At 34.9% G+C, this 19,437-nt stretch overlaps 1 protein-coding gene, 1 non-coding gene and 1 pseudogene across 2 annotated transcripts; all 3 read right to left on the bottom strand.

The window, feature by feature from the left end:
- Positions 1-4,501: 4,501 nt before the first annotated feature.
- LOC100810815 (pectinesterase/pectinesterase inhibitor PPE8B) lies at positions 4,502-7,717 on the bottom strand. The gene is made up of 3 exons (XM_003547487.5): positions 7,276-7,717; positions 6,303-6,833; positions 4,502-5,496 (listed from the first exon to the last, which is right to left on the bottom strand). Exons 1-3 carry the CDS (start codon positions 7,577-7,579, stop codon positions 4,862-4,864), a joined length of 1,470 nt encoding a protein of 489 aa, XP_003547535.1. The 5' UTR covers positions 7,580-7,717; the 3' UTR covers positions 4,502-4,861.
- A 10,014-nt stretch (positions 7,718-17,731) lies between these two features.
- LOC112999657 (uncharacterized) lies at positions 17,732-17,816 on the bottom strand (annotated as a pseudogene).
- A 358-nt stretch (positions 17,817-18,174) lies between these two features.
- On the bottom strand, positions 18,175-18,254 carry LOC112999655 (small nucleolar RNA Z199). Its single transcript, XR_003264866.1, has one exon. It is a non-coding gene; the product is annotated as a small nucleolar RNA Z199 (small nucleolar RNA).
- Between the last annotated feature and the right edge of the window lie 1,183 nt (positions 18,255-19,437).

The following is a 19,437-nucleotide window of genomic DNA, read 5'->3' on the forward strand; positions in this document are numbered from 1 at the left end:
TCAGGCATGGAAGCGAAGTCGGCATGGGAAGCGGAGTCGGCACGGGTGGGTCTGTTGGTGGTGACTTAGGAGAAATGGGTGGTAGAGTGAGAACATAAAGGTGATCCAGGATGAAGTCAAGCTTGATGTTTAAAGCGCTTTGGGCCTGGGAAAGTGCGATGGAGTTATGGGATAAGGTGGTAAAGCCCCGGTTGAGGCGGTTCACTGCTTCCTCTAGGTGATCAATGGTGGTCTGGTGGGTATTATGCTCCAGCATGGTGATTGTGGACAGGTCAGACCAATTGTTAGGAAGAGCTAATCCTAGTTCTAATGCAGAGAAAAGTAAAATCTATTTTGGATAAATGTTGTTCTGTCTATTCTCCTGTTCGAATTGGTATTTATAAACATTGCAAGCAAGTAGGCACCATTACCAAGCTATGAAGGTGTCAATTATAATAACAGAATGGAAAGATTTGTTATAATAGAATTTGCTAGCAATACCTAGAGGATATTCTTTGTTTCCTAGTGTTGCCTCCTTACACATAATGGCTAAGGTATGTAGACCTCTTGGTGTTCCTTTGTGGTCTGGTATCAGTCATAGTAGTGTTGTTATCAAATGCCTATTATTGTTGGAGAGGTTTGGGTGGCCAACGTATAGGGCTAAAAGGGCCAACAATTCCAATGCTGAAAGGTTCTACCAAGGCCTAATTTATCGTATAAATCAAAAGAAAGGACCACCTAGGAGACTTAATGAGATGCCAGATGTGTACATATTTGGATTGTTGGATGAGAATGCTAAGAGCATTGAGCTTGGTGACTTTGAGCCACATTGAGGCATGTTCAACTATGATGGGAGCATTAAGTAGCATGTTGAATTGGGGAATGGGAAAAAACTTGTGGTTGCTAAAGGGGTCAAGTACTTGAAGAAACAATGGTGTGTGCTTTCTCAAGATGCTAATATTAATGACCCAAAGATGGAGGATAACTTGAAGATTGCATGTGAGGGGTTAACGGGGTGCACTACTCTGGGTAATATAATGGGTCATCTTGTGAGTGGTTGGATAATATTATCGAGGCTTCATATGCCTTTAATGCGTACTACCAATTAGTGACCAATCAAAGCATAGATGGATGTGAGTTCAATGGTTTAGGAAGCATCGATCACTGACAAAGACCTTTCACCCCCAAGTGGTGCTTGCAAATTTGAAGTTGGAATTGAGGTGGTAGAGCAACTTGATACTAGCCCTTCACCTGAACCAACAACAACTAAACCCAATCCAAACAGGCCCAGTCTTGGGCATCAGACCCTGGGCCCAAGAAGTCCTTGGCAGTGGAAACTAGGCAACCAAACTTAATTGCCATGGTTGCAATGGTAGTATTTAGTTTGATGCTTATGATCATCATTTAGCTTTATGTTTTTTTTTTCAAATTGCTAGCTAGACCTTAAAATAACAACAAATTTGTTTTATGAGAGTTGATTAGTTAAAATAGATATAGGACATGTACATCTTAATAGAAATAATATGTAGAATTCATTAATGAACATAATGTATGAACAATGATATATGTTGATTTTTTATATCCTTTAGTTTCACTTAGGGTTCATGAACTAGTCTTAGTCCTGCCTTTTGTCACTATTACTAATTAAAGTGATAATTAATACCCTTCCTCTTTATCGGTTGTTCTCACTTTCTGTTTCAAGGTGTATGCTAGCTTAACATTGAAAGATCATGATTATTGTGACAAAAAGAATAATTAATGGGAAGTACACCTCAATGTTGATGAGGACTAGAAAAATAGCACACATAATGCTGACTTATTATCACAAAATTAATAACGAAAAAATATTCCATTTTTTCATTTTTCTTGAATAATACAATATGCTATATATATATATATATATATATATATATATATATATATATATATATATATATATATATATATATATATTGTTTAGATTTCTTTTAATCGAATAAAACCAACTAAAATACTATTTGTGTCTACCAGCTAGTATGAAACATGTTTGAGATCATATCTCTCCATCATGGGGTCTTTTCTTCAAGGATATGAAATCTCAAACCATGTGTTTGAAACATTACTTCTAAAATTGTCAAATCTCAAACCATGATCATACCTAAATTGTGTCTACACTTGTAAATTGATTATTTTCCTTAATTGCGATCGATGAAAGGAAAGATAGGAAGCTATCAGACCCTTAAATTAGTGATGATAAATGGATGGATCAGATCAATCTTAATCCATATTCTAATGGACTAGATCAAAATAATCCATTAATCTATTTTGATTCATTAAAATTATTTAATGGATCAAATTGAATCTGATCCATTTGATAAAAAAATTCAACGGGTCCATTTATTAACACTTTTTTCGTGGATGAATACCTATCCTATCCATACACAAAAAATATATAATTTAAAACTTAATTATTTTTAGTTTAAAAATAATATATTTTAAAAAATTCACAATAATTTCTAAAATAATATAGTCCCAACATACGTCGATCGAGGTTGTTTTAAGCTAATCTCGATCAAGGATAATTTTTGGCAAACATTGTACGAAACTATATTTTGGCCAACATCAACCAATGATATTTTTAGCCAACATTGATCAACTTTTTTCAGTCGATGTCAGCCAAGAATTTTTTTTGGTTGAGGTCGCCTAGGTTGTTTTGGTCAATGTCGGTTAGTGTTTGTTTTTGGTTGACATTTGTTAGGGATTTTTTGGTCCACATCAGCCGAGACTATTTTCTTGCTACGTTGATCTTCGACTAGGTTTTTATTGGTCATGTCAGTCAATGATGTTTTTTTTGCTGGCATCACCCATGACTCTTTTTTTGTCGATACTGGCTAGGTTTTTTTGTCAACGTTGGTCATGACTATTTTTTTGTTGGCGTTTACTAGGGTTTTTTTCGGTTAACTTTAGTTGAGGCTAATTTTTGAATGACGTTAGCTAGGGTTTTTCTCAGACAACGTCAATTAATGCTATTTTTTGATTGACGTTGGCTATGATTTTTTCAATCGACATCAACCAATGCTATTTTTCAACTAATGTTAGAGTTTTTTTTATTGATAGTCAGTTGGTGCAATTTTTTTACTAACATGGCTAGATTTTTTTGGGACAATGTTGGTCGGTAATATTTTTTGGCCAATGTCAACAAGAATAAACCTAGCCGATGTTAGCAAAAAAAATCCATGGTCAATGTCGACCAAAAACCCTAGCCACATCGACCAAAAAATAGCCAAGTTGATGTCAACCAAAAAAATCCTAGTCGACATTGGTAAAAAAATAGCCTTAGCAATCATCGATGAAAAAACCCTAGTTGACATTGACAAAAAAAAATAGTCTCAATTGATGTTAGCCTAAAATCATCATCAACCGATGTCATCCAAAAAAAACCCTAGCTGGAGTTGGCCAAAATATAGCCTTGGCAAAATTCATTCGAAAAAACCCTAGTCAACATCATCTAAAAAATAACATTGGCGGACATTGGCTGAAAAACATCATCAACTGACCTAGGCCATAAAAACTCTGGACAACATTGGAAAAAAAAATAACCCCAACCAAAGTCCGTCGAAAAAAACCCTATTTGACATTGTCCGAAAAATAACATTGGCCTCTGTGGTTGAAAAACTTCATTAGTCGACATCGGCAGAAAAAACTTTGGATGACATTGACCAAAAAATAGTCTCGGACAATGTCGATCGAAAAAAATCCTTCACAACATTGTCCAAAATGTATCATCAACCGACTTTGGATGAAAAACATTTGATTCAACTCGGCTGAAAAAACTCTAGCCGACATCGTCAGCCAAAAAAACTACCAACCAATGTCGGCTGAAAAATTCTGGTTGATGTTTGCCAAAAGAATAGTCTTGATTGATGACAACCGAAAAAAAAAAAATCATGGTTGACGTTGGTAAAAATTGCCCATAAATTCTTATTATTAAGTTGGATCAATTTTGATCCATTAATAAGTATTGATTAGAGGATCCATTTGATTTTAAAAATTAGTGAACGAATCATTAACCAACCATAAAATTAAATGAATGAATTTGTATCCATCCATTTGTTTTATTTTTTAGTAATATATGGATTTGATGAATTCATTATAGATGAATTGAATGGATGGTGGATAAATGGATTCATTTTTCACCCCACCTAAAACATTTCTTCATGTAAAAAAAATAAAACATGGAAGATAATTTCAAATACAATTGTAGGTCTTTAAAGGGAAATATTCAATTTACACAAATGTCATAGGTGGTGAAATTTGTCAAATGGCTATATTTTCAAGAGAATATCTTACCTTGCATGGGAACAAACAACAAAGTGTTAACAGTTGGCATCTACATATTTCTATAAAATGAATAAAATTGTTGCGCTTGTACATCCTTCTCTCTTGAACCATTTTCTACAAAAGGAAACCTCACCATACTGAAAAGAAATAAAAGTAAATCTATTAAACAAAAAGAGGAAAAATGCAAGAATAAAATTAATGAGAAGATGAGAAGTATTCATTATTTCTGCACAGATTTAACATAATTGTTGATGAGAAGCATCTAACTCTCAGAATACAAATAGGGAATTATTATCTACTTAATTTTAGCGCGCGTCAAAATTAAATATAAGCGTACAAGAATCACAGAGTAATTAACCTTGATCAGCTGAACACGAACTTGACACATCACGAAGCCAACCAAGCAAACATGCATTAAATAATCAAGTACTAATTAATAATGTGAACACCAACTATAATCTCTGCAATTATTTTATAATTACTATTTTCTTCTGTAATCTATATGATAATCACTTGTCGAAGTTTGATGAGGAAAGGCAAAATGTGTGGCAGTGATCGAATCTCAAAGTCCAGGAGTGAATGTTACCCCGGTTGATGGTAACCATAGCTCCCCCAAAATGAGATTGGCCACAGTGAAATTATAAGCCTCTCTAGAATCATTCATCACATGATACCCTGGCCATTTGACTCTATTATCAAGCCTAGCTCCTGGTCCATAATTCTTGTACTCAGCATATAACAGAGTGTCCAAATACAATGTTCCATTCCACTCTAGCCACCCTTCTGGACTCAACACATCACTGATGTAGGACTGCATGAAAATTGTTCTGGAATACGGCTTCCAGGGTCTACCGAGGTACGTTGAAGTGGTGTTGAGATATGGCAGAAGGTCATAATCCGCTGAAATGTTGCAGAATTGGATCGAGAAACCGGACGATCGATTGGGGTACATTTCACCTTGAAATGTTGCAGCATTGGCATGGCCGAATATGAAATCCACTGTGCCACTGATTCTGCATTCTCTGTAGAATTGGCGCAATGAGTGGGCATAGAGGCTGTCTTGGTAGCCAAAAATCCCACATCGGTAGAATACAGAGAGGTCAGAGTCTGATCTTAGAGCAACAGATTGGTTTCTTTGGGGACCTGCAGTGTTCCTGAAGGTAATGCCTTTTGCTATGAATCCTCTGCCATTCACAGCTTCACAGTAAAAGTGTATGAGAATAAGAATTAATTGAATCAGAAATTTCAGCAATATTGAAAGAGGCAATTACTGTTTTTTTTTAATTTCTTTTTATATTTAAGTTGATTTAAAGTTTTACTAAAAATGCAAAAAGAATAAAGTGAAATATTGTTTTGTGCCTATTTTCATAATAATATATCACAACTTTTTTTTACAATACAAAATGAGACAAAAGGAGTGATGCAATTAATAAAAACAATAAAAGATATTATGATAAATTACCAAAGGAATAATATTATTCTTTAATTTAATTAAAATATACTTGATTTTTTTAAAGGAAGAATATATTTACAGTTTTTACACTGTTAATTGAATATATATTATCATATATGACAAAAACTATCGACTCATATCATAATGATGTAATACATTAAACAATTTTTAATAAGTTGAGAGTCTAAAATTTATTAGATTCATTGTATAAAAGTTATTTTTTTTTCTTCTATAAGAAATGTTAATGAAACTCTTTTACACTCTTTTTTAAATTTGTTAAAAATTATTAATTTTGACATGTCCTACTTATTCATTTAATGATTTTCTCTCGGTTAATTTTAATAAATTCTAACTTATCACATAGAGAGTTAAAAGAATACTGTAGGAGAGAGTGTCACTGGTGTCACTAGTATTCCTCTTTTTATTATTATAAGTTAAGTATCTCTTAATCAAATGGTGTAGAGTTCGAATCCTGATATCTTTAGGTATGAAATAAAGTATAGAAGGAAAGTCCCGCATGGTTAAAAAAAAAGGAGTTAAGTGTCCTTACCAAAGGTAGCGGTCTTGAATGTGGTCAAATTTTCACTACGACTCAGATTACCGGAGATAACAGTGGCATCCATACCCTCACCAATCACCACAAGGTTCCACTTCTTCTTGTTAATCACAACGTTCTCTTCGTAAACACCCTTCTTTATGTGTATCACAAAGCGTCTCATGCTATAAACAGGTGCTGCTTGCACAGCATCCATCACCTTAGTAAAATTCCCAGTTCCATCAGCCGCAACTACAGTATCTGCAGGCACCCCATTTGTCTGCAGCAACATCTTATCCTCTGCTTCAATCCATGAAGGAAATTTTACCCTACTATTTCTACTGCTGAAATCATTCACATAAGGCTTCACCAGGGTCAGTAACTTTTGGAGCAACCACTTCGCTTGGTCAATTACAGTGGATATTAAACCCTTCACATTCCCATTTGTACCTTCAAAACCATCCATGCATGTATCTGTATTCGCAAGTACAGCACTAAGCCATGTCCTCAAATCAGAGCTTAGATTCCCTGTACTGTTATCATTTCCTGCAATAAACAATATATACTTTATTATTATATTTGTTAGGATAGGTTAAGAGTATGTAATTAATGTTATCTATTGTGTTTGTGATTAGTTTTAGGGTAATTAATTACTAGCTGCCTCTCAATTTCAGAGGATTTTGATACCCTTTTTACTTGACCAAAATGGGATTATATCCACATTACTTACATATAGCTAATGAAATACATTTCTATGTTAACAAATACTTTAACTAAAGGTCTTATTTGTGTGTGTATATATATATATATATATATATATTTGCATGACATAGATCTAACACGTTTTGTGTTAGACATTCTTAAAAATAGCATACTAAGTCACACTTTAGTGTTAAAGCACATGAGTAAGAATACTACATTGTAATTATATGTAAAAACTTAAGGACACAAAAATTCCGTGAAAATAAGGAGAGACATGAAAAATCACCTTGGGAACTTTGAACAGCGGAAATGGACCAGCTGAGTTCATCAGCTGACAAGTCTAACAAATCAAGACACGTGGAAACGGCAGCATCAGGAAGATGAAAGTCATTTTTGACACTTCTAAGCTCAGACTTGAGAATGGAGGTAACGTTTTGCAAAACATCACCTACTGTGGTCACCGAGCCTATGAATTCAGAAGGAGAAACTCTCAGGCTACCGTGTCCCGTGAATTCAGAACGAACAAAGAAGATGATGAATGTAGTGGTCAGAGTTGAAGTACTCAGCTGTTTGGTAGAGAAAACAGCCATTGGAGTGAATTAAGCCTAAGACGTGTGACAAATGTTTGTGGGGTTAATAAAAGTGATAGTATTGTTTAATAGTAGTATTTGGAAGAAAGTTCCCAACTCCTAGGGAAGAGAACGATGAAAGAACGTGTTGTTTAATGAAGGGATATAGGGGTTGATGGAAGTAATATATGTGTGATGAAGGGAAATTCAAACAAGTTATATCTTTTAATTTTCATCGTTATGACAGTGATAAAAAAGAAACATATATATATATATATATATATATATATATATATATATATATATATAAAAGTTTACTCTCAACTGTCGTTGCAAGTTTTAATTGAAGAATAAATTTTTATCATAAAATAAATGTTAGGATTTCTATTTTGCAAAAAATATGAGTTTTTAAGATGTTTGGTATATATGAAAAGTTTTCGTTTAAGAGAACTAATTTGCAGAATGGAATGAACTGGTTAGCACTAGCGCATTGGCAGATAGCGGAATTTAATTAAGAGGATTCTGTTAATGAAGTGGTTAGCACTAGCATAGCACGGGAAGATAAGGGAATTTAATTAAGAGGGTTCTTTTAATCACCAAAGGGTAATAAAATGGAAGGGGCTACTCTGTAGAGTGGGAATGTCTAGTTTGAGTAATCTAAGTGTTAATTGGAACCACTATGCACATGCACTAATGCAGTCACTACTAAAAAATATAGATTTAATATTGCACAATTAACATCAATTTTTTAAAAAATCGATGTTAAGAAAAACACGGTGACATTTTGTAAATAAGTCGAGTTAGTTAACATTAGTTATTTAACCATTTGCCCCTCACGCTCAGACCTTAGCCTTTTCTCCTTTGTCCTCTTTCTTCTTGCTACCACTATCATTGAAGTTGTGTTGAAGGTACCACTGCCATTGAAGCTGCGACTATCGCAAAGGACTTCGTCTCTGCCGCGATTGTCACTGCAACCTGTGTGTCTTTCCGTTCACTCTTAGTCACTGCGATTGAGGTACGTCTCTGCCGTGATTCTTCGAATGTTTGTGTCACTGTGTTTTGACCTAAAATACTGTTCATTGTGTTTTGAGAGAATGGTTGTCCACGAAAATGCTGTTAGTTCTGAAAAAATAGTAGCTTTGTTCACGTGGTTACACAAAATGATCACTGTAGATGGTTTTCAGAACCCTATTTTATTATTCTATTTTTTTGGCTAGTAATGTGAAATTGTGATGGTAGTGTTTATTTTATTGCCTTTGATTTTTATTTTGCTTCATTTTTGTTTCTATTTTTAAAACACAATTTGATTGGAATGTTGAATGGTGTTGTTCTCCACTGCATGATAGTTAGTTTTAAAAAAAGTTAAAATTGATCCAAAGACAGTGGTATAGTTTGTAATGCTATAAAAATTAGTCCTTTTCGACAGTTACATTACAGAACACTCTCAATGGTCTAAATTAATGTTTCCAAAACTAAGTCCTAAACATTGGAAGCTACATTTCTTACATGATCTGAAGAGTGAAAGAGATCCTTGTAGACCTTTTTTGTGATTCTGAGCATGTGGCTACAAAAGCGGCTTGTAGATCAGTGGCCCTCTATTTATATTATCCTTACTTATTGTGACACCCTCTACCCCTCACATATATATTAATAAAGGAATAAAAAATTCAAATATTAATTAAAAGTATTTTTAAAACATTTTTAAATATAAGCCTTTCAAATGGGTAAAAGGCTCACATTCACTTTCTTCTACATCATATTCAAACTTGTCCAAATAAATAATAAAGTCATCTCGGCTCAAAGAAGGTCATCTAAGTTTCATACAATTAATATAGAACCTATATCCTAATGTCACATCCTATCAGAGCGTAGTGTTCCCGTGTCCTCTAGCATGAGGTTCTTCATAGTCATCTACCTATTCATCTGCTCCCCCGAACACAAAGTTCAAGATCATCATAGGATCCAAACACAAACAGCAAACCAGGAGTGAGTTATCAGATTTCTAACTACTAGAGAGAAACAACACAACATATAGTAGCCAAATACAATTTACTTAGCATATCTCACACTATTTCATCACTTTGTCATTCATCAATCACTCTTTTCAATCATCAATCATAATACACAGGAATCACACACTCCGATCAAGACATAATAACACATCAATTTCATAATAAACAATTAGCAAGCGTATGCAGCACTTATGCTAAGACTCAAGCCTATATGCAATGTGGTACCATGTCAGTGAAAAACCTCGTCGGGCGCCTAGGAGTACATGACAAGACAAACCACACAATAATAAGTCAAGTCACTCTCACTAGGTAATATCATAGGGAGACCAGTTAGGGTCACAGTATTTTGCGAGAATGCTCCAACCATATGGGATCAACATAGGCTTAAAGGAGCACTCAAACCGTGTGACCCCCAAGGCCTACACTCCAAAGAGTTCGTCAGGGCCTCTCCCTCCTGATTCAGGTCCAACCCAGAAAACATTTTAGCACACAGACTCTATCTATGAACTGTACAAAACACACGACTCCTCAATTGTTCTCAAAATAATTTTAACTCGTCGCCCTTTAAGGGTCTTATCATTAACTCGTCGCCCTTAAAGGGACTTAACATCAACTCGTCGCCCTAAAAGGGACTTTGCATCAACTCGTCGCCCTAAAAGGGACTTAGCATTAACTCGTCGCCCTTGAAGGGACTTATGATCGTGTGATTGTACAATTCATAGTTCACAACTCAATGCACACAACACTTCAATGAACATATATATCTCAATCATATACATACACAATTTATCACATACACTTAATCCCAATCACAATGGTATAATCTCAATTTAACATGTTATCACACCTCATGAATCATATACACTTTATCTATGAACTATGCAATACACACATTTACTCAATTGTTTTCAAAATCATTTTAACTCGTCGGGTTCCCACAGTGGATCTCATCACAATACTCGTCGCCCTTAAAGGATCTTACAATTGTGTGATTGCACAGTTCATAGTTCACAACTCAATACACACATCTCATCTCAATACACATGTATTTCATCATCCGTCACATGTTCAATTTATCAGATACTCACAGTTTCAATCATCATTTCATAACCTCAACATAACAATTTATACAAAAGATTTTATCACCACATGGGATGTAAAGCCTCTAAAATAGTTTCTCACAATTGTATCAAAATCATGGGTTAAACACAAAGACATCAAGAACACTCAAGTTTATCAATCAATTCTCATCAGGACATCAATTGGTACATAGAACACAATAATATTGCATTCATAATTGATGCAATCCTATCCCGCAAGGGCATTGGGTAGAAGATTCCAAGTAGATTGGGCTAGAGATCCAAGGGTAGGCCCTAGGGTTCTCATGAGCCTTAGGGTAGATTTCAAGCCCATGGGCTAAGTATGAGCCCGCTTATCTTTGTAAATATTAGAATAGGTTTTTCCTTCGTTTGGGCGTTGTATTTTGGCCATTCTAGTAGTATAGGGTTTTAGCCTTGTATTTCGGGGCATTTTGAGTAGTCTTTGTAGTAAGGACTTTTTTTTGTATTTTCATGTTTTTTTGTCATGGGGGTGAGCTTAGCTATTATAGGGGGTGTGTAGCTAAGTTCTAGCTTCTCATCTAAAGGAGGTGAGCTTAGCTATTAGAGAGGTATGTGTAGCTAAGCTCTAACTTCTTTAGGAATCTTCTTAAGGAAGCTTCTCAAGGAGGTGAGCTTAGTTATGAGAGGGGTGTGTGTAGCTAAGTTCTAGCTTCTCAAGGAAGTTTTCTCAAAGAAGCTTCTCAAGGAAGTTTTCTCAAGAAAGCTTCTCAAGGAAGCTACCTAGTCTATAAATAGAAGCATGTGTAACACTTGTTGTAACTTTGATGAATGAAAGTCTTATGAGATACACTTCAAAGTTCCACTTCTCTCCCTCTTTTATTCCTTCAATTTCGTGCTCCCCCCTTCTCTCTTTCTTTTCCTCCATTAAAGCATCCTCTTCAAGCTTCTTATCCAAGGCAATTCTTGGTGGTGAAGCTCCTTTTTCCATGGCTTATTCCTTAATGGATGGCGCCTCCTATCACCTCTTCTCCTTTGTCTTCCGCTGCATCTCCATGGTGGAAAATCACCATTAAAGGACCCCATTGAAGCTCAAAGATCCAACCTCCATAGAAGCCCCACAAGCAAGCTTCCATCACAATTTATCACATACTCACAATTTAAATCACCATTTCATAATCTCAATATAACAATTTATACAAAAGGTTTATCACAACATGGGGAGTATAACCCCTCAAATAATTTCACACAATTATATCAAAATCAATTAATCTAAATCATAGGTATAAAAATAAAAATACCAATAACACTCAATTTTATCAAACAATTTGTATTAGGACATCAATATTGTATTTATAATCATAAAGGAAAAAAATTATAATTCAATAAACATCCTAAAATAAACCCAATTTAATCCTCTAAGGATTTCTACACATGTGCATTCTAATCCCCAATTGCGATAAACTCATTCCTTACCTCAAAGCGGGCTCACGTGTCTTCCAACAGTGATAGCGGCATCTTTAGCAGGTTCCTGAGATTCCTCAATTTTTTCTCTCTGATTGCTCTGATAGGGTTGCCAAACGTCAGAGGGAAGAAGGGATTGAAGTCTCCATTTTATGTTGTCTCCGTGCGATTCCATTATCTCCCTCCTTGAATATTATCCTGCAAATCCCAACGGTAAAATTGTGCGGCATTGAATTTCTAACAACATATAAAAATTTCACAACCATCCAATGGTTAACGAATTTGGGATCATATTTTTACTGAGACAACTCTGGGTTTCTATGGTAAAGGAAAAGTTACAATGTGAACGGTATTTCTCTCAGCTCCGACCTTTTCTCGTAATTCCCAACGGTGAAAAGCCTCAGATTTGAGTTGCGAATCGGGGGCTTAAATTTCCCAATGATCCAACGGTGAATTACTCTGAGATCATCATTTTCCTGAGATAGGTTTGGTGGCATGCGGGAAAAAAGAGAGGGTTTTGGGAGGAAAGGAGGGAAAAACGAAAATGAGGAGAAGAGGAGGCATCGTGAGTTTGAAAATTGACCTAACATTGCTATTTATACCTGGGTACTTACAACTTATTATTTAATCTATTTATTTATTTTTATTATTTTATATAAAGGAACTCTATTTTATTTCCTATCAAATGAATAAATCAAATATATATTTTTTTCAAAGCATTATTTTATTACAACCATTTTTATTTATTTATTTATTTATAAAAACCTCACTGTTCTCTAAAAATTTATTTATTTATTTATTTATTTTTACTAAAAAACCTTTTTAATTTATTTACGAAAAATGGGATGTTACAGTTGCAAATGCTCTTTCTAGGAGACGCATATTGCTTTCTTCCCTTGGAGCTCAAATTTTAGGATTTGATAACATAAGGGAATTGTATGTTTCTGATAAGTACTTCTCTCCCATTTATGCTAGTTGTAGGCATAAGGCACAAGATGGATTCTACATTGCTAAGGGGTATTTGTTCAAGGAGGAAAGACTTTGTATACCCCAAGGATTCATTAGAAAGTTGTTGGTCAAAGAGAGCTATGAGGGTGGGCTAATGGGGAATTTTGGAATTGATAAGACTCTTGTCTTCCTCAAGGAAAAATTCTTTTGGCCCCATATGAACATATGAAAAAAGATGCCCATAGGTATTGCACTAGGTGTGTAGCTTGTTTACAAGCCAAGTCTAGGGTGATGCCTCATGGGCTATACACACCCTTACCCATTTCATCTGCACCCTGGGTAGATATAAGTATGGACTTTGTCCTTGGGCTTCCTAGGACCTAAAGGGGTGTAGACTCTATCTTTGTGGTGGTGGATAGGTTTAGCAAGATGGCACATTTCATACCATGCCACAAGGTAGATGATGCTAGTCACATCTCAAGACTTGTTTTTAGAGAAGTTGTGAGGCTTCATGGTTTGCCTAAGACTATTGTCTAATAGAGATGCTAAGTTCCTTAGCCATTTTTGGAAAACTTTATGGGCTAAGCTAGGAACTAAGCTCTTTTTCTCCACCACTTGTCACCCACAAATTGATGGGCAGACAGAGGTAGTGAATAGATCTCTATCAATATTGTTAAGGGCTCTCTTAAAAGGCAATCACAATTCTTGGGATGAGTACCTTCCTCATGTGGAGTTTTCCTATAATAGGGGGGTTCATAGAACTACCATGCAATGACCTTTTGAGGTTGTCTATGGGTTCAATCCTCTCACACCTTTGGACTTAATTCCCCTTCCACTTGACACTTATTTTATACATAAATAAGGGGTATCTAGGTCAAAGTTTGTGAAGAAATTACATGAGAGGGTTTGGAACCAAATAGAGAACCAAATAAAGGTGTGTGCAGCTAAAGGCAATAGAGGAAGAAAGGAGTTGGTGCTTAATAAAAGGGATTAGGTTTGGCTCCATCTTAGGAAGGATAGATTTCCCTACAAAGAAAAAGTCAAAACTTAGCCCCAGAGGTGATGGCCCTTTTCAGGTCTTGGAGAGGATCAACAACAATGCTTATAGGCTAGACCTCCCAGAGGAGTATAGAGTTAACAACACCTTTAACATTACTGATTTGGTTCCTTTTGCAGGTGTAGCTGATTCAGATGATGAGAGGTCTACACATTTGAGGACAAATCCTCTTCAAGAGGGAGAGGATGATGCAATCCTCCCAAGGAGGGGACCCATCACCAAAGCCATGGCTAGGAGACTCCAAAAAGATTAGGCCAGAGATGCAAGAGAAGGCCCTAGGGTTCTCATGAGCCTTAGGGTAGATTTTGGGCCCATGGGCTAAGTATGAGCCCACTTATCTTTGTACATATTAGATTAGGGTTTCATTATTTTTGGACCTTGTATTTAGGGCTCCATAGTGTTGGGAGGATACCCTAGTAATGTATGATTTTTCAGCCCTTGTATTTTACGGCTCCTAGACTAGTTTTTGTATTAGGGGTAGTTTTGTAACTTCACATGCATTAAGTGCACCATTTGATGTCTGTGTTGGGAGAGAAATTTAATTGAATTGGGAAAAGCCCGCCCAATCCAATTAAATTTTGGATCAACCTAAGGGGGAGGTGAGCATTTGCTTGCTACACCCCATTGCCACATCATATAGTCAGACTTTGTGAATGTCCTTCATGTTTTACATGCCTCATGACACCTAAGCACACTTAGTGGAGACTCTTGGACTTGATCTTGGGTTAGTGGGCTGAACCATAGCTAAAATTCACTAGTCATAATTAGTGAAATTTTGGCTCCACAAATTCAAATTCAAATTCAAGTGAAATTTGAATAGAAATTCAAATTTCCTTCCAATTTTGTATGACACTTAGGCTATAAATAGAGGCCTTGTGTGTGCATTTTCTCAACTTTGATCATTTGAGAAATTACACTTCAAAGTTCATACCTCATTTGAGGCTAAATTTTGTGCCCTTTCTCTCCTTTTCCCTCCACTCATCTTCTCCTACCTTCATGCTTTTATCCATGGCTTCCTATGGTGTGAGCTTGTTCTTGACTCATCTTCTCCTTGAAGTGGCGTCTCCAATCACCTTTCCTCCTTCTCCATTCTGCTGCCATTGATCTTCAAGAAGCAAAGGACTTCATTGACGAAAAAGATCCAAGGCTTACGAGCTCCACATGGAGCTACATCATTTACCAGTATGATCATTTCATCTTATATTGAAAAGGTCCATAATATAGGCATGTTCACTTTTGTCCAAAATTAAATGAACAAATTTTGTAGTTTAAACCAATAAATTGACATTTATTGTCCTTATATATTATGTCTGCAACTACTATTCCAGCTTTATATTTTCTATTTGAGTTAATAAATGGGAGTTTCATTATCGAATGATACAAAACTAGTATCTCATCCTTTTTTGATAATTGGATTAAAGGTGTTGGGTTTCATCTTTTTGTGTTGAAGTTTTAGTACCAATTAACTTATTGAATATTCAGATGGCTTAGTTTGATGTTTTGTTTGATTTTACTTGTGTTCAATATTCAATTTTTTAATTGTGGTTGATGATAGTACGCATTATAGGTGGGCCATGTCTCTCATACTAAATTGAGATGCATAGATTTTTTTTCAGTAACTTGAGAGATTGAGTAATGAACTTTACTAGTTTGAAGTTGTACGTTTTTTTGTCCTCCCCATAGTTGCATGATGGTCACTTTATTTTGAGATTTGGCTTCTTCATAGTAGGGACTAGGGACTGTGGTGTTAATTGCATAATGGTCACTTCAATTTTTTAGTCATGGTTGATGATAGTGTGCACTGTAGGTGGGCCATGTCCCTCAAACTAAACTGAGATGCTTAGATTTTTTCAGTAACTTAGTATCTTAATTGTCCCTTATTTTTTTAAATGATTCTAGATCAATGATGGATTATTATTATTTTATAATGTAATTATGTAGTTATCATCTAAAATATTAGAATGGGACCCAAAAAGGACTGTGCTAAGTGGGATGATAAGAAAACTAAATTTTTTGTAGAATATGTATCAAAGAGATAGATGCTGAGAACATGCCATGAACTCATTTTAGTGAAAAAAGCGTGGAAGAATTTAGAGAATTTTTTTTAACAAAGAACAGAATGTGCTTATGCTAGGATTCAATTAAAAAATAAACAAGATTCACCAAAAAAAAAGATTTTGAATATTTTGCCAAGTTAGGTGAAATACACTTGTCTTTGTTAGAATTATGAGAAAAATACCATCGTAGCACATGAAGAATGGTGGGTTTCAAAAAGTAAGGTATGTTCGTGTTTTTCTTATACTATGCAAATAAATTTTTTATTTATGTTTTGATTCTCCGTTTTTTAATTTACTTATTTATATTTGACTATAGGAAGGTCCAAATGTCTTGAAATGGAAGCATAATGTCCAACTGCTTAGATTTGTTGGAAAAATGTTTCAAGAGCACAATAGCTAATGGATTTTCTGTATTAATTCCATATCAAGATCCACCGACATATAAATCACCTAATGTTAATGGTGAGGATAATGCAATGCATGGAGAAACTCAATTTCATGAAGGTGGGGCTAATGATTATCAAGGTGGTAATGAAGATGTGAATGAAGAACCACCAAATGTAATAATGCCAAGTCCCTCAAACGTCAATGCAAAGAGGAAAATGGCAGGAAAAAGAGACAAAATCTAGGGCAACAAATAGACTTCAACAATCTTTTGATCAGGTTGTTGATGTGTTGGATCGGGTCTCAAATACTACTATTACCAAACCAAAACTAGAAGACCTTTACAGATATGACAAGTGTTTGCCATTATTGAATGGCGTTCCAAACTTGGTGAAGGGATCACATTTATATTTTTTTGGCTCTGAGAATCTAAACTCTCGAAGAGAATTAGGTAGCATTTTTATACTATATGGAGAATGATCATGAGATGAACTTTGATTGGCTTAGTACTTTTACTGAGGTGAGCATCCCTCGAGCTCGTTGTTAGGATGTTTAATGTATAGACCTAGTGGTTGTGGCTCTTACGATTGAGATTTTAATATATGTTATGTTGTTTTAATTGTTATCTTTGTTGTAAGTTGATGTTTGACACTTTGAATATTTAGACTTGACCTTTTAATGTATGAAATTGATGTCACTTTAAGATTTGTTGTATAATGGAAGTATTTTAAATGTCTTATTTTAAGTAGTGATTAGATTTATATTTTGATTTAAAGGATTAAAGATAGTTAAGATGAAAGTGAGTATAGCTCTAACATGGAAATTGAAGTGTTAAATAATAATACTAATATGTTTCCACTGCATGTTGCAACTACTTTGGTTGCATTCTTAGTTACAAATCATGCATTGAAACATGTTGCAAAAAAAGCTAAAACCACTTCAATTCTCATCAGTCACAAGTGGTATGTAGAATAAATCAAGGAAATGAGAATAATGTTTTTTAGCAGCTCCAAATAAGGAAAAATGTGTTTAAGCTAAATCCACTGTATTCCACATCTTTTATAGATTAGGCAGCGAACACATAAAACAAGTTTGCTCTACATAAAAGCATGAGATTCCTTCTTAGAAATCTCCCGTCAATACAAAATAAATTACTAAATTAAAAATTGAATTCTAAATTCAATAAGTTGCAAATTTTGCTCAGTAACAGAATTGTCATTCTCATTGATTCAAAAACCTCTGCCATGTGAATTTGATTCAAATTCTTCACCCCGGAACACAAAATCAAAACCTAAACTTAAAAAACCAAAATTGAGATCTAAAAAATGAAATTGAGATTTCAAACAACATGAATGACAGAGGCTCTCATCTAAAATGATATCTCTGCTCTCATTATCGTATCGAAATAGTGCACACTGCACTAAAGTAGAAAATCACTGAACCAAAGCCATGAAAAAATTCAACTAAAAAGATTAATAAATTCAAAAAAAGTATATATATTTGTGATTTGAGATAAGAAATTGGTAAGAGTTTTTGGTCACCATGATTCAGAAACACGGACCAATGTAAACATTGTCTCTCTTGGCGGTTTGCTCTAATCAAACTCAAAAATTATTTTTTTAAAAAAAAGAGATTTAATCATCAAAGACTTAAATACTATGAATCATGGAATGAATCCAATCATATTGTTGCAATTTTTTTTCTCAATACATGATTGATATACAAAAATGAAATAAAAAACAACGAAGAAGAAACCAAAGTTTCAGAAATAGAGAAAACCAAATCGAACTGAATGGATATAGAACAACCTTTATTGCAGATGGAAGAGGTGCACAAGAGAGACACAGTGAAAGAAAAACTTGTTGGTGCACTTATTTATAAACAAACACCGACATCAGGATTGGGTACTCATCGACTAACGAGAGGTTCAACCTTGATGCCGCCCACGACTGGGTGGTTTCCTGCAACATGATGTGGTTGGCGCTGTCGACCGCAATGGATTTGGAATCCGTGGTGGTGCACGAGATTGGGCACTTGCTAGGGTTAGGTCACTCGTCAGTGGAAGAAACAATTATGTTTCCAACGACTTCTTCACGAAAGAATAAGGTGGTGTTGGCAAAGGACAATATTAAAGGGATTTAATTCCTCTATAGTCCAACCCTAATTTCAATGGCTCCACCGCTATGTCAGCATCGTAGAGAGATGCCAGTGACGACAGAGGAGGAAGAGAGGAGTTTGGGGTCTAGAAACTGGTCGAGGGGCGTTAGGCTTCTCCCTCTAGCCGAGGGGCGGTGTCTCTTCCAGTTCTCTCTCTCTCATTTTTTAAAGGGACAGAGAAAATGAAAAACATCATAATGACAACATCAATTTTTAATAAAAATTAATTTTAACTGATAAACAACAACATCAATTTTTTTAAAAACCGATGTTAAGGAATAAAACACAATATCATTTTTCAAAACCGATGTTAATTAAACAACAACAACATCATTTTTTTCATAAAATTGGTGTTAAGTGATAAAACATAATATCAGTTTTTTAAAAACCAATGTTAGCATTCTCCTATCAGCATTGCTTTTTTAAAAAAACTAATGTTAATAGTGACATTTTATTTACAAAAATGTCACCACATGTTTTTCAAAATCGATTTTCGTCACAATTGATGTTAATTGGGTGATGTTATCCTAAGGCCTAATTACTAAGCAGTGCAATAATAATGATTGGTTATGAACTAATAAGACCCAAGTGTAATACTAGTAATTGATTACGACCTAATAAAGCATAGTGTAACTCTAATAATTGATTAATACCTAATAAGGCCCAAATATAATTAACCAATGCCCAACTAGGCCTAAGTGTAACACTTATGATTGTCCAAGACCCAATAAGGTCCAAATGC

The sequence above is a fragment of the Glycine max genome, chromosome 15 (assembly GCF_000004515.6).
Source record: "Glycine max cultivar Williams 82 chromosome 15, Glycine_max_v4.0, whole genome shotgun sequence".
Taxonomy (NCBI): domain Eukaryota; kingdom Viridiplantae; phylum Streptophyta; class Magnoliopsida; order Fabales; family Fabaceae; genus Glycine; species Glycine max.